The sequence below is a fragment of the Anomaloglossus baeobatrachus genome, chromosome 12 (assembly GCF_048569485.1).
Source record: "Anomaloglossus baeobatrachus isolate aAnoBae1 chromosome 12, aAnoBae1.hap1, whole genome shotgun sequence".
Lineage (NCBI taxonomy): Eukaryota > Metazoa > Chordata > Amphibia > Anura > Aromobatidae > Anomaloglossus > Anomaloglossus baeobatrachus.
Genome location: NC_134364.1, coordinates 108,005,332 through 108,017,493, shown reverse-complemented (window position 1 = coordinate 108,017,493; position 12,162 = coordinate 108,005,332). Strand labels below are relative to the sequence as shown.

At 46.6% G+C, this 12,162-nt stretch overlaps 1 protein-coding gene across 2 annotated transcripts in view; it reads left to right on the top strand.

Annotated features, from left to right (window-relative positions):
- The first annotated feature begins 4,731 nt into the window (after positions 1-4,731).
- The window catches only part of LOC142257999 (NACHT, LRR and PYD domains-containing protein 12-like), a 429,738-nt gene continuing 422,307 nt past the window's right edge, over positions 4,732-12,162 (top strand). For both annotated transcript variants that reach the window (XM_075330377.1, XM_075330378.1), the window contains exon 1: positions 4,732-4,882. In XM_075330377.1, the coding sequence (XP_075186492.1) occupies positions 4,822-4,882 (61 nt within the window). In that variant the 5' untranslated portion in view covers positions 4,732-4,821. The remainder of the gene's footprint in view (positions 4,883-12,162) is intronic.

The following is a 12,162-nucleotide window of genomic DNA, read 5'->3' as shown; positions in this document are numbered from 1 at the left end:
TACGTACATTCACAGGACACTGAAATAGAAACTAACACTTCCTTTTTTTTTTTTTTTTTTTCTTTCAATTTCAACCCTACGGTGTTCTACACCAGAAACTGCGTACATCATACATAAAACATCTTCCAGTGTCACTTGGGTGATAAGGTACATGCACCCTCACTGTAAACCCGCAAACCTGGCTCCATTACTGGCCAGAAAGAATCCCCATCTTTAATTTGGGTGAGCCCATACAAATCAGTTTTGGTGGCGGGGTGAATCATTGTTAAATCATTGTCATCTTCCTGCCCCCCCTCGGTGTCTTCTGCTGCTCCAGCAACAAATAGGCCAGTGGCCTTGGGACTGAAGATGGCTGGAAAAGGGAACTAGGTGCGGCCCAACCTGAAATGACGTCTGGGCAGGCTAGGGAGGGCGTTTGGTGGGCAGGGGGACAACTACACAAGTCCAACCCTTTGGGGACGACTTATAAGGAGGGGGCGTTGTTTCCTAATGGGCTTGGCCACTTCCTGAGGTGCCATTTTCTGATCTGGTGCAATATAGAAATATCTATTATGCCAATTTTATCTTTCAAAATCCCTTGCTTATTTAACAAGACATCTTTCCATTCTTGTTCCTCTAATCTCCCTCTCTTGGCAGTGATCACTGAAGGAGCGACTTCATGTTTTTAATATTCTTTTTACCTTTTTGCTCGCTTACTAACTCATCTGCCGTTAACTTGACAGGTGTGGACTGATTAGACCCCATGCTTCAAGGGTACACGACCTAAACCTAACACGTCAACCTGGATGTCTGATCTGTGCCGTAGTCCACTTTCTCTCCTGGACCAGCGACTATACACATCCACAGAATACACAGAATTTCTACCTCAGTCCACAAACCACAACACAAACTGGTTGTCCTACCAGGAAGAAGTGTCACGTGAGTGATAGAAACTAAATTCACCCTCACTATCTCTTACTTCATGTACTAGTAACCTTTGTTCACACTATATACACCTTATTTGAACAAATCCGTCCAGAACATCAATACTCAATGATTAAGCCTAAAATCAAGGGTTTTCCCCAGTATATTCAATTCCTAGGTAAGAATACACTGACATCCACTAAAACAAGACCAATGAGTACGCATACCACGTTCAACTCACTGCTTAGCAGAAACACCGTACCAGGTAACAGTCAGGGTCAGTCCCCCACTTTTGTAACTGCTACAACACTGCACCTGTACATAGACAACCCTTCCAAATCTTCTATCCCCGAAGATCAGGTCCGTCCAAGGCCTTATCAAACATCAACTATCGACCGGACTGGTCACACACCAGTGTATCTCACAGTATACATAACCAGTTTACATTTTTCCTTTACTCATAGAATAAACAGCTTCAGAGGGTTTTTTTTTTTTCTTCACTCAAAGACAGCTCTCACTACATTACGTGACACTTCCTCTTTTTCCCGTAAACCAGCAAGTACGAACAAAGCACATAGAGCTTCCTCTTTTTGCAGCCAGCCTTGCTGCAACCACAGTGATTAGGGCTGCTTCTCACTTGCGAGTTTCTCGCAGTAGAGCAATGGAGAAAATCTCGCATTGGAATCGGACACATGTTAGTGAATGATTCAGCTCTCATCTGCGATTTTTTTTCTCAGTCCAAATCGGACTGAGAAAAAAATCGCAGCATGCTGCTTTTTTGCGAGTTTCTACTGCGAGTTTCTCCAATGCAAGTCTATGGGAGCGTGTAAAAAATCGGATGTCACGGGACGGCACTCACACCATCCTAGTGACATCCGATTTTCTAAATACATTTCTCGCATGTTTCCTAAAACACTGGAAACCAGCGATGTCTCCCAATGTCTGTCAATCACTATTCTCTGTCAGTCGGTCTCTCCCTCTCGGTCTCTATTCTCTCTCTGTCGGTCCGTCACTATCTCTGTCCCTCTCCCACAGTCTGTCAGTCATTTTCCCCTCCTCTCTCATACTCACCGATCCCCGATCTCCAGCGCGGTGCTGCACGGCTTTCTCACTGCTGCGGCGGCTTTTACTATTTTGAAAAAGCCGGCCGCCCATTAAACAATCTCGTATTCCCTGCTTTACCCGCCCACAGGCGCCTATGATTGGTTGCAGTGAGACACGCCCCACGGTGAGTGACAGGTGTCACACTGCACCCAATCACAGCAGCCGGTGGGCGGGTCTATACTGTGCAGTGAAATAAATAAATAAATAATTAAAAAAAATGGCGTGCGGTCCCCCCCAATTTTAATACCAGCCAGATAAAGCCATACGGCTGAAGGCTGGTATTCTCAGGATGGGGAGCTCCACGTTATGGGGAGCTCCCCAGCCTAACAATATCAGTCAGCAGCCGCCCAGAATTGCCGCATACATTATATGCGACAGTTCTGGGGCTGTACCCGGCTCTTCCCGATTTACCCTGGTGCTTTGGCAAATCGGGGTAATAAGGAGTTAATGGCAGCCCATAGCTGCCAATAAGTCCTAGATTAATCATGTCAGGCGTCTATGAGACACCTTCCATGATTAATCTGTAAGTGACAGTAAATAAACACACACACACCTGAAAAAATCCTTTATTAGAAATAAAAACCACAAACACATTCCCTCATTACCAATTTAATAATCCCCAAAAGCCCTCCATGTCCGGCGTACTCCATGGACCTCCAGCGTCGCTTCCAGCATGAAGGTGACAGGAGCTGCAGAAGACACCGCCGCTCCGGTCACCTCCAAGCAGCAACTGAGGTGAGTAGCGCGATCTGCTGAGGTGTCACTGAGGTTAATCGCGGCCACTGCTGGATCCTCCAACAGTGACAGCGATTAACCTCAGTGACAGCTCAGCTGATCGCGATACTCACCTCAGTTGCTGCTTGGAGGTGACCGGAGCGGCGGTGTCTTCTGCAGCTCCTGTCACCTTCATGCTGGAAGCGACGCTGGAGGTCCATGGAGTACGCCGGACATGGAAGGCTTTTGGGGATTATTAAATTGGTAATGAGGGAATGTGTTTGTGGTTTTTATTTCTAATAAAGGATTTTTTCAGGTGTGTGTGTGTTTATTTACTGTCACTTACAGATTAATCATGGAAGGTGTCTCATAGACGCCTGACATGATTAATCTAGGACTTATTGGCAGCTATGGGCTGCCATTAACTCCTTATTACCCCGATTTGCCAAAGCACCAGGGTAAATCGGGATGAGCCGGGTACAGCCCCAGAACTGTCGCATATAATGTATGCGGCAATTCTGGGCGGCTGCTGACTGATATTGTTAGGCTGGGGGGCTCCCCATAACGTGGAGCTCCCCATCCTGAGAATACCAGCCTTCAGCCGTATGGCTTTATCTGGCTGGTATTAAAATTGGGGGGGGACCGCACGCCATTTTTTTTAATTATTTATTTATTTATTTCACTGCACAGTATAGACCCGCCCACCGGCTGCTGTGATTGGGTGCAGTGTGACACATGTCACTCAGCGTGGTGGCGTGTCTCACTGCAACCAATCACAGGCGCCGGTGGGCGGGAAAAGCAGGGAATACGAAATTGTTTAATGGGCGGCCGGCTTTTTCAAAATAGTAAAAGCCGCCGCAGCAGTGAGAAAGCCGTGCAGCGCCGCGCTGGGGATCGGTGAGTATGAGAGAGGGGGGGAAACTTCAGTCACTCGGGGGATTAGTGGTCACCGGTGAACCCTTCACTGGTGACCGCTAATCAGGACGCGGCACAGACAGAGCCGCAGCATGACAATGAAGTCGGGTGAAGTTCACCCGAGTTCATTCTGATTGTGCGGCTCTGTCTGTGTCTGCTGTCATCTGCCATTCAGCTCTGCTACATGGCTGTCTGTGTCTGCTGTCAGCGGCCATGTAGCAGCGCTGAATGGCAGATGACATAGTAAAAAATACGCATTACACACGCATTACACACGCATTACACACGCTAGTAAAATCTCAGAAATAGCATCGCACTTGCGTTGCACTCGCACCTAACGTGAACTAAAATCAGCCGAGTTTTTTCCAGCCCAGTCGGACCGATTTTACTCGCATAGATGTGTTTCCACCCTTAGAGCGATACCAGCAAGTACTCCACCTGCTGCAAATAGACAGACATTTCAACAGGTAGACACAGGTCAACACAATGACCTAACAATAAGGACACTATATACACCATCCAGGTGGCTGATCTCACCTGCAGATATAACCATATATATCCAGTGTATATAACAACTTCCTCATTTTCCCCTGCAGTTAACTCAGAGAAAAATAAAACATAGAACTTCTGCTTTTCTCCTAGAGCAGACAAAAAAAATAACAGGACGTGATGCTGGAAACAACTTTTTTCAATTGCCGAAGGTTCGAGGGGTAGAGGCAGAGCTGTGGTGGAGTCTGAAGGGGGGCCCGAAAATGTTGTATCGGCCCGGAAATTCCTGGTGGCAGCCCTGGCGGAAGGGGCCTGGGGTGGCTGCCCGCAGTGTGTGCGTTTTCACTTTCATGCACCATGCCGCCGGAACCGTCACCAAGCAGCTGATTAACGCCGCTGGGAGCCGGAACTGTTTGTATAACTGCAGACTGGCCAATGCAGAGATTCAAACTCTCCCACACTGTGCACGGCCTGTGCTGAAGAGGAGGGAGTGGCCAGGCAGCAGCTTCTTCTAGTGAGAGATTCCAGGAGGAGAACAGCCAATCAGGAGAGAGGGTGGAGCTTGCTCAGTACAGCCTTCGGAGAATGTAATGATGAAAAGGAAAACAGTGCAGGAGTGAAGAAGTAGAGACCACAGAAAAGAGAGAAAAGCAAACAGAGAGCAGAAAATACAGTGAGAAGTGGAGAACAGAAGGAATGGAAAGAAAAAGCAGAGGACAGGAGGAGCAGCCAGGAGGACTGACAGGAAATGCAGCAGGTAGGCCTGAGCCACTATCATCATCTCTAACAGCACAGGAGCAGGTGAGTATTATAATGTACAAATGTCTGCCTGTAACACTACAGAAAAACTGCCCTGTGCTGTGCCATCACTCTGTGTGTGTGTGTGTGTGTGTGTGTGTGTGTGTGTGTGTGTGTGTGTGTTTTTATTATCCCTGTACTTTACAGATGTTACTATAGATCCTAAAGCCATAAAGAGAGTCATAATCGTTACCATTAAATGGGGGAGACAGATGTGAAAATTTATATTGTGTGTTCAGTGAGGGGCACGAAGAAGGACATCCCTACTTTAGGCCAAGTTCACATATTGCAGATTGTTTAGGGATTTGCGGTGTAATCCCACTGGTCTTGGTGCAGTGGCCTTTGCTTAGTAACAGGATGGTGGTTATATTCAGACTCTGTGGTGATATTTGGTCATGGTGCGGCAGCATTATTTTGCAATGTAATAATACTTTGCAAACCTTTATATGGTTGGTGTAGTTCAGTAACACTATGTCGTAGTATGTGTTATTTCTGACTATAACCTGCCCGCAGTAAAGCATGTATAATGATTATTATGATAATATTTTGTTTGTTTTTTTGTTTGTTTGTTTTTCTATCGGTGGGGGGGGCCCCATTCAGACTTTTTGCTAGGGGGCCCCATGATTTCTATGTACGGCCCTGCGTGTGAGTATAAGAGACGTGTACAGGATGGAGATGTGTGAGTATAAGAGACATGTACAGGATGGAGACGTGCGAGTATAAGAGACGTGTACAGGATGGAGACGTGCGAGTATAAGAGACGTGTACAGGATGGAGACGTGTGAGTATAAGAGACGTGTACAGGATGGAGATGTGCGAGTATAAGAGACGTGTACAGGAGGGAGACGTGTGAGTATAAGAGACCTGTACAGGAGGGAGACGTGCGAGTATAAGAGACGTGTACAGGAGGGAGACGTGCAAGTATAAGAGACGTGTACAGGATGGAGATGTGTGAGTATAAGAGACGTGTACAGGACGGAGACGTGTGAGTATAAGAGACGTGTACAGGATGGAGACGTGCGAGTATAAGAGACGTGTACAGGATGGAGATGTGTGAGTATAAGAGACGTGTACAGGACGGAGACGTGTGAGTATAAGAGACCTGTACAGGACGGAGACGTGCGAGTATAAGAGACGTGTACAGGAGGGAGACGTGCGAGTATAAGAGACGTGTACAGGATGGAGACGTGCGAGTATAAGAGACCTGTACAGGATGGAGATGTGCGAGTATAAGAGACGTGTACAGGATGGAGACGTGCGAGTATAAGAGACCTGTACAGGATGGAGATGTGCGAGTATAAGAGACGTGTACAGGAAGGAGACGTGCGAGTATAAGAGACATGTACAGGATGGAGACGTGCGAGTATAAGAGACGTGTACAGGATGGAGATGTGTGAGTATAAGAGACGTGTACAGGATGGAGACGTGCGAGTATAAGAGACCTGTACAGGATGGAGATGTGCGAGTATAAGAGACGTGTACAGGACGGAGACGTGTGAGTATAAGAGACCTGTACAGGAGGGAGACGTGCGAGTATAAGAGACGTGTACAGGATGGAGACGTGTGAGTATAAGAGACATGTACAGGATGGAGATGTGCGAGTATAAGAGACATGTACAGGATGGAGACGTGTGAGTATAAGAGACGTGTACAGGATGGAGACGTGCGAGTATAAGAGACGTGTACAGGATGGAGACGTGCGAGTATAAGAGACGTGTACAGGATGGAGATGTGTGAGTATAAGAGACGTGTACAGGACGGAGACGTGTGAGTATAAGAGACGTGTACAGGATGGAGACGTGCGAGTATAAGAGACGTGTACAGGATGGAGATGTGTGAGTATAAGAGACGTGTACAGGACGGAGACGTGTGAGTATAAGAGACCTGTACAGGACGGAGACGTGCGAGTATAAGAGACGTGTACAGGAGGGAGACGTGCGAGTATAAGAGACGTGTACAGGATGGAGACGTGCGAGTATAAGAGACCTGTACAGGATGGAGATGTGCGAGTATAAGAGACGTGTACAGGATGGAGACGTGCGAGTATAAGAGACCTGTACAGGATGGAGATGTGCGAGTATAAGAGACGTGTACAGGATGGAGTCGTGCGAGTATAAGAGATGTGTACAGGATGGAGACGTGCGAGTATAAGAGACATGTGCAGGACGGAGATGTGCGAGTATAAGAGACGTGTACAGGATGGAGATGTGTGAGTATAAGAGACGTGTACAGGATGGAGACGTGCGAGTATAAGAGACGTGTACAGGATGGAGACGTGCGAGTATAAGAGACGTGTACAGGATGGAGACGTGCGAGTATAAGAGACGTGTACAGGATGGAGACGTGCGAGTATAAGAGCCGTGTACAGGATGGAGACGTGCGAGTATAAGAGACCTGTACAGGATGGAGATGTGCGAGTATAAGAGACGTGTACAGGACGGAGACGTGCGAGTATAAGAGACGTGTACAGGACGGAGACGTGCGAGTATAAGAGACGTGTACAGGATGGAGACGTGCGAGTATAAGAGACGTGTACAGGACGGAGATGTGTGAGTATAAGAGACATGTACAGGATGGAGACGTGCGAGTATAAGAGACCTGTACAGGATGGAGATGTGTGTATAAGAGACATGTACAGGATGGAGATGTGTGAGTATAAGAGACGTGTACAGGATGGAGATGTGTGAGTATAAGAGACATGTACAGGATGGAGACGTGCGAGTATAAGAGACTTGTACAGGATGGAGATGTGTGTATAAGAGACATGTACAGGATGGAGATGTGTGAGTATAAGAGACGTGTACAGGATGGAGATGTGTGAGTATAAGAGACATGTACAGGATGGAGACGTGCGAGTATAAGAGACCTGTACAGGACGGAGACGTGCGAGTATAAGAGACGTGTACAGGATGGAGATGTGCGAGTATAAGAGACGTGTACAGGATGGAGATGTGCGAGTATAAGAGATGTGTACAGGACGGAGATGTGTGTATAAGAGACATGTACAGGATGGAGACGTGCGAGTATAAGAGATGTGTACAGGACGGAGATGTGCGAGTATAAGAGACGTGTACAGGATGAAGATGTGCGAGTATAAGAGACGTGTACAGGATGGAGATGTGCGAGTATAAGAGACGTGTACAGGATGGAGACGTGCGAGTATAAGAGACATGTACAGGACGGAGATGTGTGAGTATAAGAGACGTGTACAGGATGGAGATGTGCGAGTATAAGAGACGTGTACAGGATGGAGACGTGCGAGTATAAGAGACATGTACAGGACAGGGATGTGTGAGTATAAGAGACGTGTACAGGATGGAGATGTGCGAGTATAAGAGACGTGTACAGGATGGAGATGTGCGAGTATAAGAGACATGTACAGGACAGAGATATGTGAGTATAAGAGACGTGTACAGGATGGAGACGTGTGAGTATAAGAGACGTGTACAGGATGGAGATGTGCGAGTATAAGAGACGTGTACAGGATGGAGACGTGCGAGTATAAGAGACATGTACAGGACAGGGATGTGTGAGTATAAGAGACGTGTACAGGATGGAGATGTGTGAGTATAAGAGACGTGTACAGGACGGAGATGTGCGCGTATAAGAGACATGTACAGGATGGAGACGTGCGAGTATAAGAGACATGTACAGGACAGAGATATGTGAGTATAAGAGACGTGTACAGGACGGAGACATGCGAGTATAAGAGACATGTACAGGATGGAGACGTGCGAGTATAAGAGACATGTACAGGATAGAGACGTGCGAGTATAAGAGACATGTACAGGACGGAGATGTGTGAGTATAAGAGACGTGTACAGGATGGAGATGTGCGAGTATAAGAGACGTGTACAGGATGGAGACGTGCGAGTATAAGAGACATGTACAGGACAGGGATGTGCGAGTATAAGAGACGTGTACAGGATGGAGATGTGTGAGTATAAGAGACGTGTACAGGATGGAGATGTGCGAGTATAAGAGACGTGTACAGGATGGAGACGTGCGAGTATAAGAGACATGTACAGGACAGGGATGTGTGAGTATAAGAGACGTGTACAGGATGGAGACGTGCGAGTATAAGAGACATGTACAGGACAGGGATGTGCGAGTATAAGAGACGTGTACAGGATGGAGATGTGTGAGTATAAGAGACATGTACAGGATGGAGACGTGCGAGTATAAGAGACATGTACAGGACAGAGATATGTGAGTATAAGAGACGTGTACAGGATGGAGATGTGTGTATAAGAGACATGTACAGGATGGAGACGTGTGAGTATAAGAGACGTGTACAGGACGGAGATGTGCGAGTATAAGAGACATGTACAGGATGGAGACGTGTGAGTATAAGAGACGTGTACAGGATGGAGATGTGCGAGTATAAGAGACGTGTACAGGATGGAGATGTGTGAGTATAAGAGACGTGTACAGGACGGAGACGTGCGAGTATAAGAGACGTGTACAGGACGGAGACGTGCGAATATAAGATACATGTACAGGATGGAGATGTGTGAGTATAAGAGACATGTACAGGATGGAGATGTGTGTATAAGAGACATGTACAGGATGGAGATGTGTGAGTATAAGAGATGTGTACAGGATGGAGATGTGTGAGTATAAGAGACATGTACAGGACAGAGATGTGTGAGTATAAGAGACGTGTACAGGACGGAGATGTGAGTATAAGAGACGTGTACAGGATGGAGATGTGTGAGTATAAGAGACATGTACAGGATGGAGATGTGCGAGTATAAGAGACGTGTACAGGATGGAGACGTGCGAGTATAAGAGACGTGTACAGGACGGAGATGTGTGAGTATAAGAGACGTGTACAGGATGGAGATGTGTGAGTATAAGAGACATGTACAGGATGGAGATGTGCGAGTATAAGAGACGTGTACAGGATGGAGACGTGCGAGTATAAGAGATGTGTACAGGACGGAGATGAGCGAGTATAAGAGACGTGTACAGGATGGAGATGTGCGAGTATAAGAGACATGTACAGGACAGAGATGTGCGAGTATAAGAGACATGTACAGGATGGAGATGTGTGAGTATAAGAGACGTGTACAGGATGGAGATGTGTGAGTATAAGAGACGTGTACAGGATGGAGATGTGTGTATAAGAGACATGTACAGGACAGAGATGTGCGAGTATAAGAGACGTGTACAGGATGGAGATGTGTGAGTATAAGAGACGTGTACAGGATGGAGACGTGTGAGTATAAGAGACGTGTACAGGATGGAGATGTGTGAGTATAAGAGACGTGTACAGGATGGAGACGTGTGAGTATAAGAGACGTGTACAGGATGGAGATGTGTGAGTATAAGAGACGTGTACAGGATGGAGACGTGTGAGTATAAGAGACGTGTACAGGATGGAGACATGTGAGTATAAGAGACGTGTACAGGATGGAGATGTGTGTGTATAAGAGACATGTACAGGACGGAGACGTGCGAGTATAAGAGACGTGTACAGGACAGAGATGTGTGAGTATAAGAGACGTGTACAGGACAGAGATGTGTGAGTATAAGAGACGTGTACAGGATGGAGACGTGCGAGTATAAGAGACGTGTACAGGATGGAGACGTGCGAGTATAAGAGACGTGTACAGGATGGAGATGTGTGAGTATGAGACATGTACAGGATGGAGACGTGTGAGTATAAGAGACGTGTACAGGATGGAGATGTGCGAGTATAAGAGACATGTACAGGATGGAGACGTGCGAGTATAAGAGACATGTACAGGATGGAGACGTGCGAGTATAAGAGACATGTACAGGATGGAGATGTGCGAGTATAAGAGATGTGTACAGGATGGAGATGTGCGAGTATAAGAGACGTGTACAGGATGGAGATGTGTGAGTATAAGAGATGTGTACAGGATGGAGATGTGCGAGTATAAGAGACGTGTACAGGACAGAGATGTGTGAGTATAAGAGACATGTACAGGATGGAGATATGTGTATAAGAGACATGTACAGGATGGAGATGTGTGAGTATAAGAGACGTGTACAGGATGGAGACGTGCGAGTATAAGAGACATGTACAGGATGGAGACGTGCGAGTATAAGAGACATGTACAGGATGGAGACGTGTGAGTATAAGAGACATGTACAGGATGGAGACGTGTGAGTATAAGAGACGTGTACAGGATGGAGATGTGCGAGTATAAGAGACATGTACAGGATGGAGACGTGTGAGTATAAGAGACATGTACAGGATGGAGACGTGCGAGTATAAGAGACATGTACAGGATGGAGATGTGCGAGTATAAGAGATGTGTACAGGATGGAGATGTGCGAGTATAAGAGACGTGTACAGGATGGAGATGTGTGAGTATAAGAGATGTGTACAGGATGGAGATGTGCGAGTATAAGAGACGTGTACAGGACAGAGATGTGTGAGTATAAGAGACATGTACAGGATGGAGATATGTGTATAAGAGACATGTACAGGATGGAGATGTGTGAGTATAAGAGACGTGTACAGGATGGAGACGTGTGAGTATAAGAGACCTGTACAGGAGGGAGGCGTGTGAGTATAAGAGACCTGTACAGGATGGAGATGTGCGAGTATAAGAGATGTGTACAGGATGGAGATGTGCGAGTATAAGAGACGTGTACAGGACAGAGATGTGTGAGTATAAGAGACGTGTACAGGATGGAGATGTGTGAGTATAAGAGACATGTACAGGATGGAGATGTGTGTATAAGAGACATGTACAGGATGGAGACGTGCGAGTATAAGAGACATGTACAGGATGGAGACGTGTGAGTATAAGAGATATATACAGGACGGAGATGTGTGAGTATAAGAGATGTGTACAGGATGGAGATGTGTGAGTATAAGAGACATGTACAGGATGGAGATGTGTGTATAAGAGACATGTACAGGATGGAGACGTGCGAGTATAAGAGACATGTACAGGATGGAGACGTGTGAGTATAAGAGATATATACAGGACGGAGATGTGCGAGTATAAGAGACGTGTACAGGACAGAGATGTGTGAGTATAAGAGACATGTACAGGATGGAGATATGTGTATAAGAGACATGTACAGGATGGAGATGTGTGAGTATAAGAGACGTGTACAGGATGGAGACGTGTGAGTATAAGAGACCTGTACAGGAGGGAGGCGTGCGAGTATAAGAGACGTGTACAGGACGGAGATGTGTGAGTATAAGAGACATGTACAGGATGGAGACGTGCGAGTATAAGAGACGTGTACAGG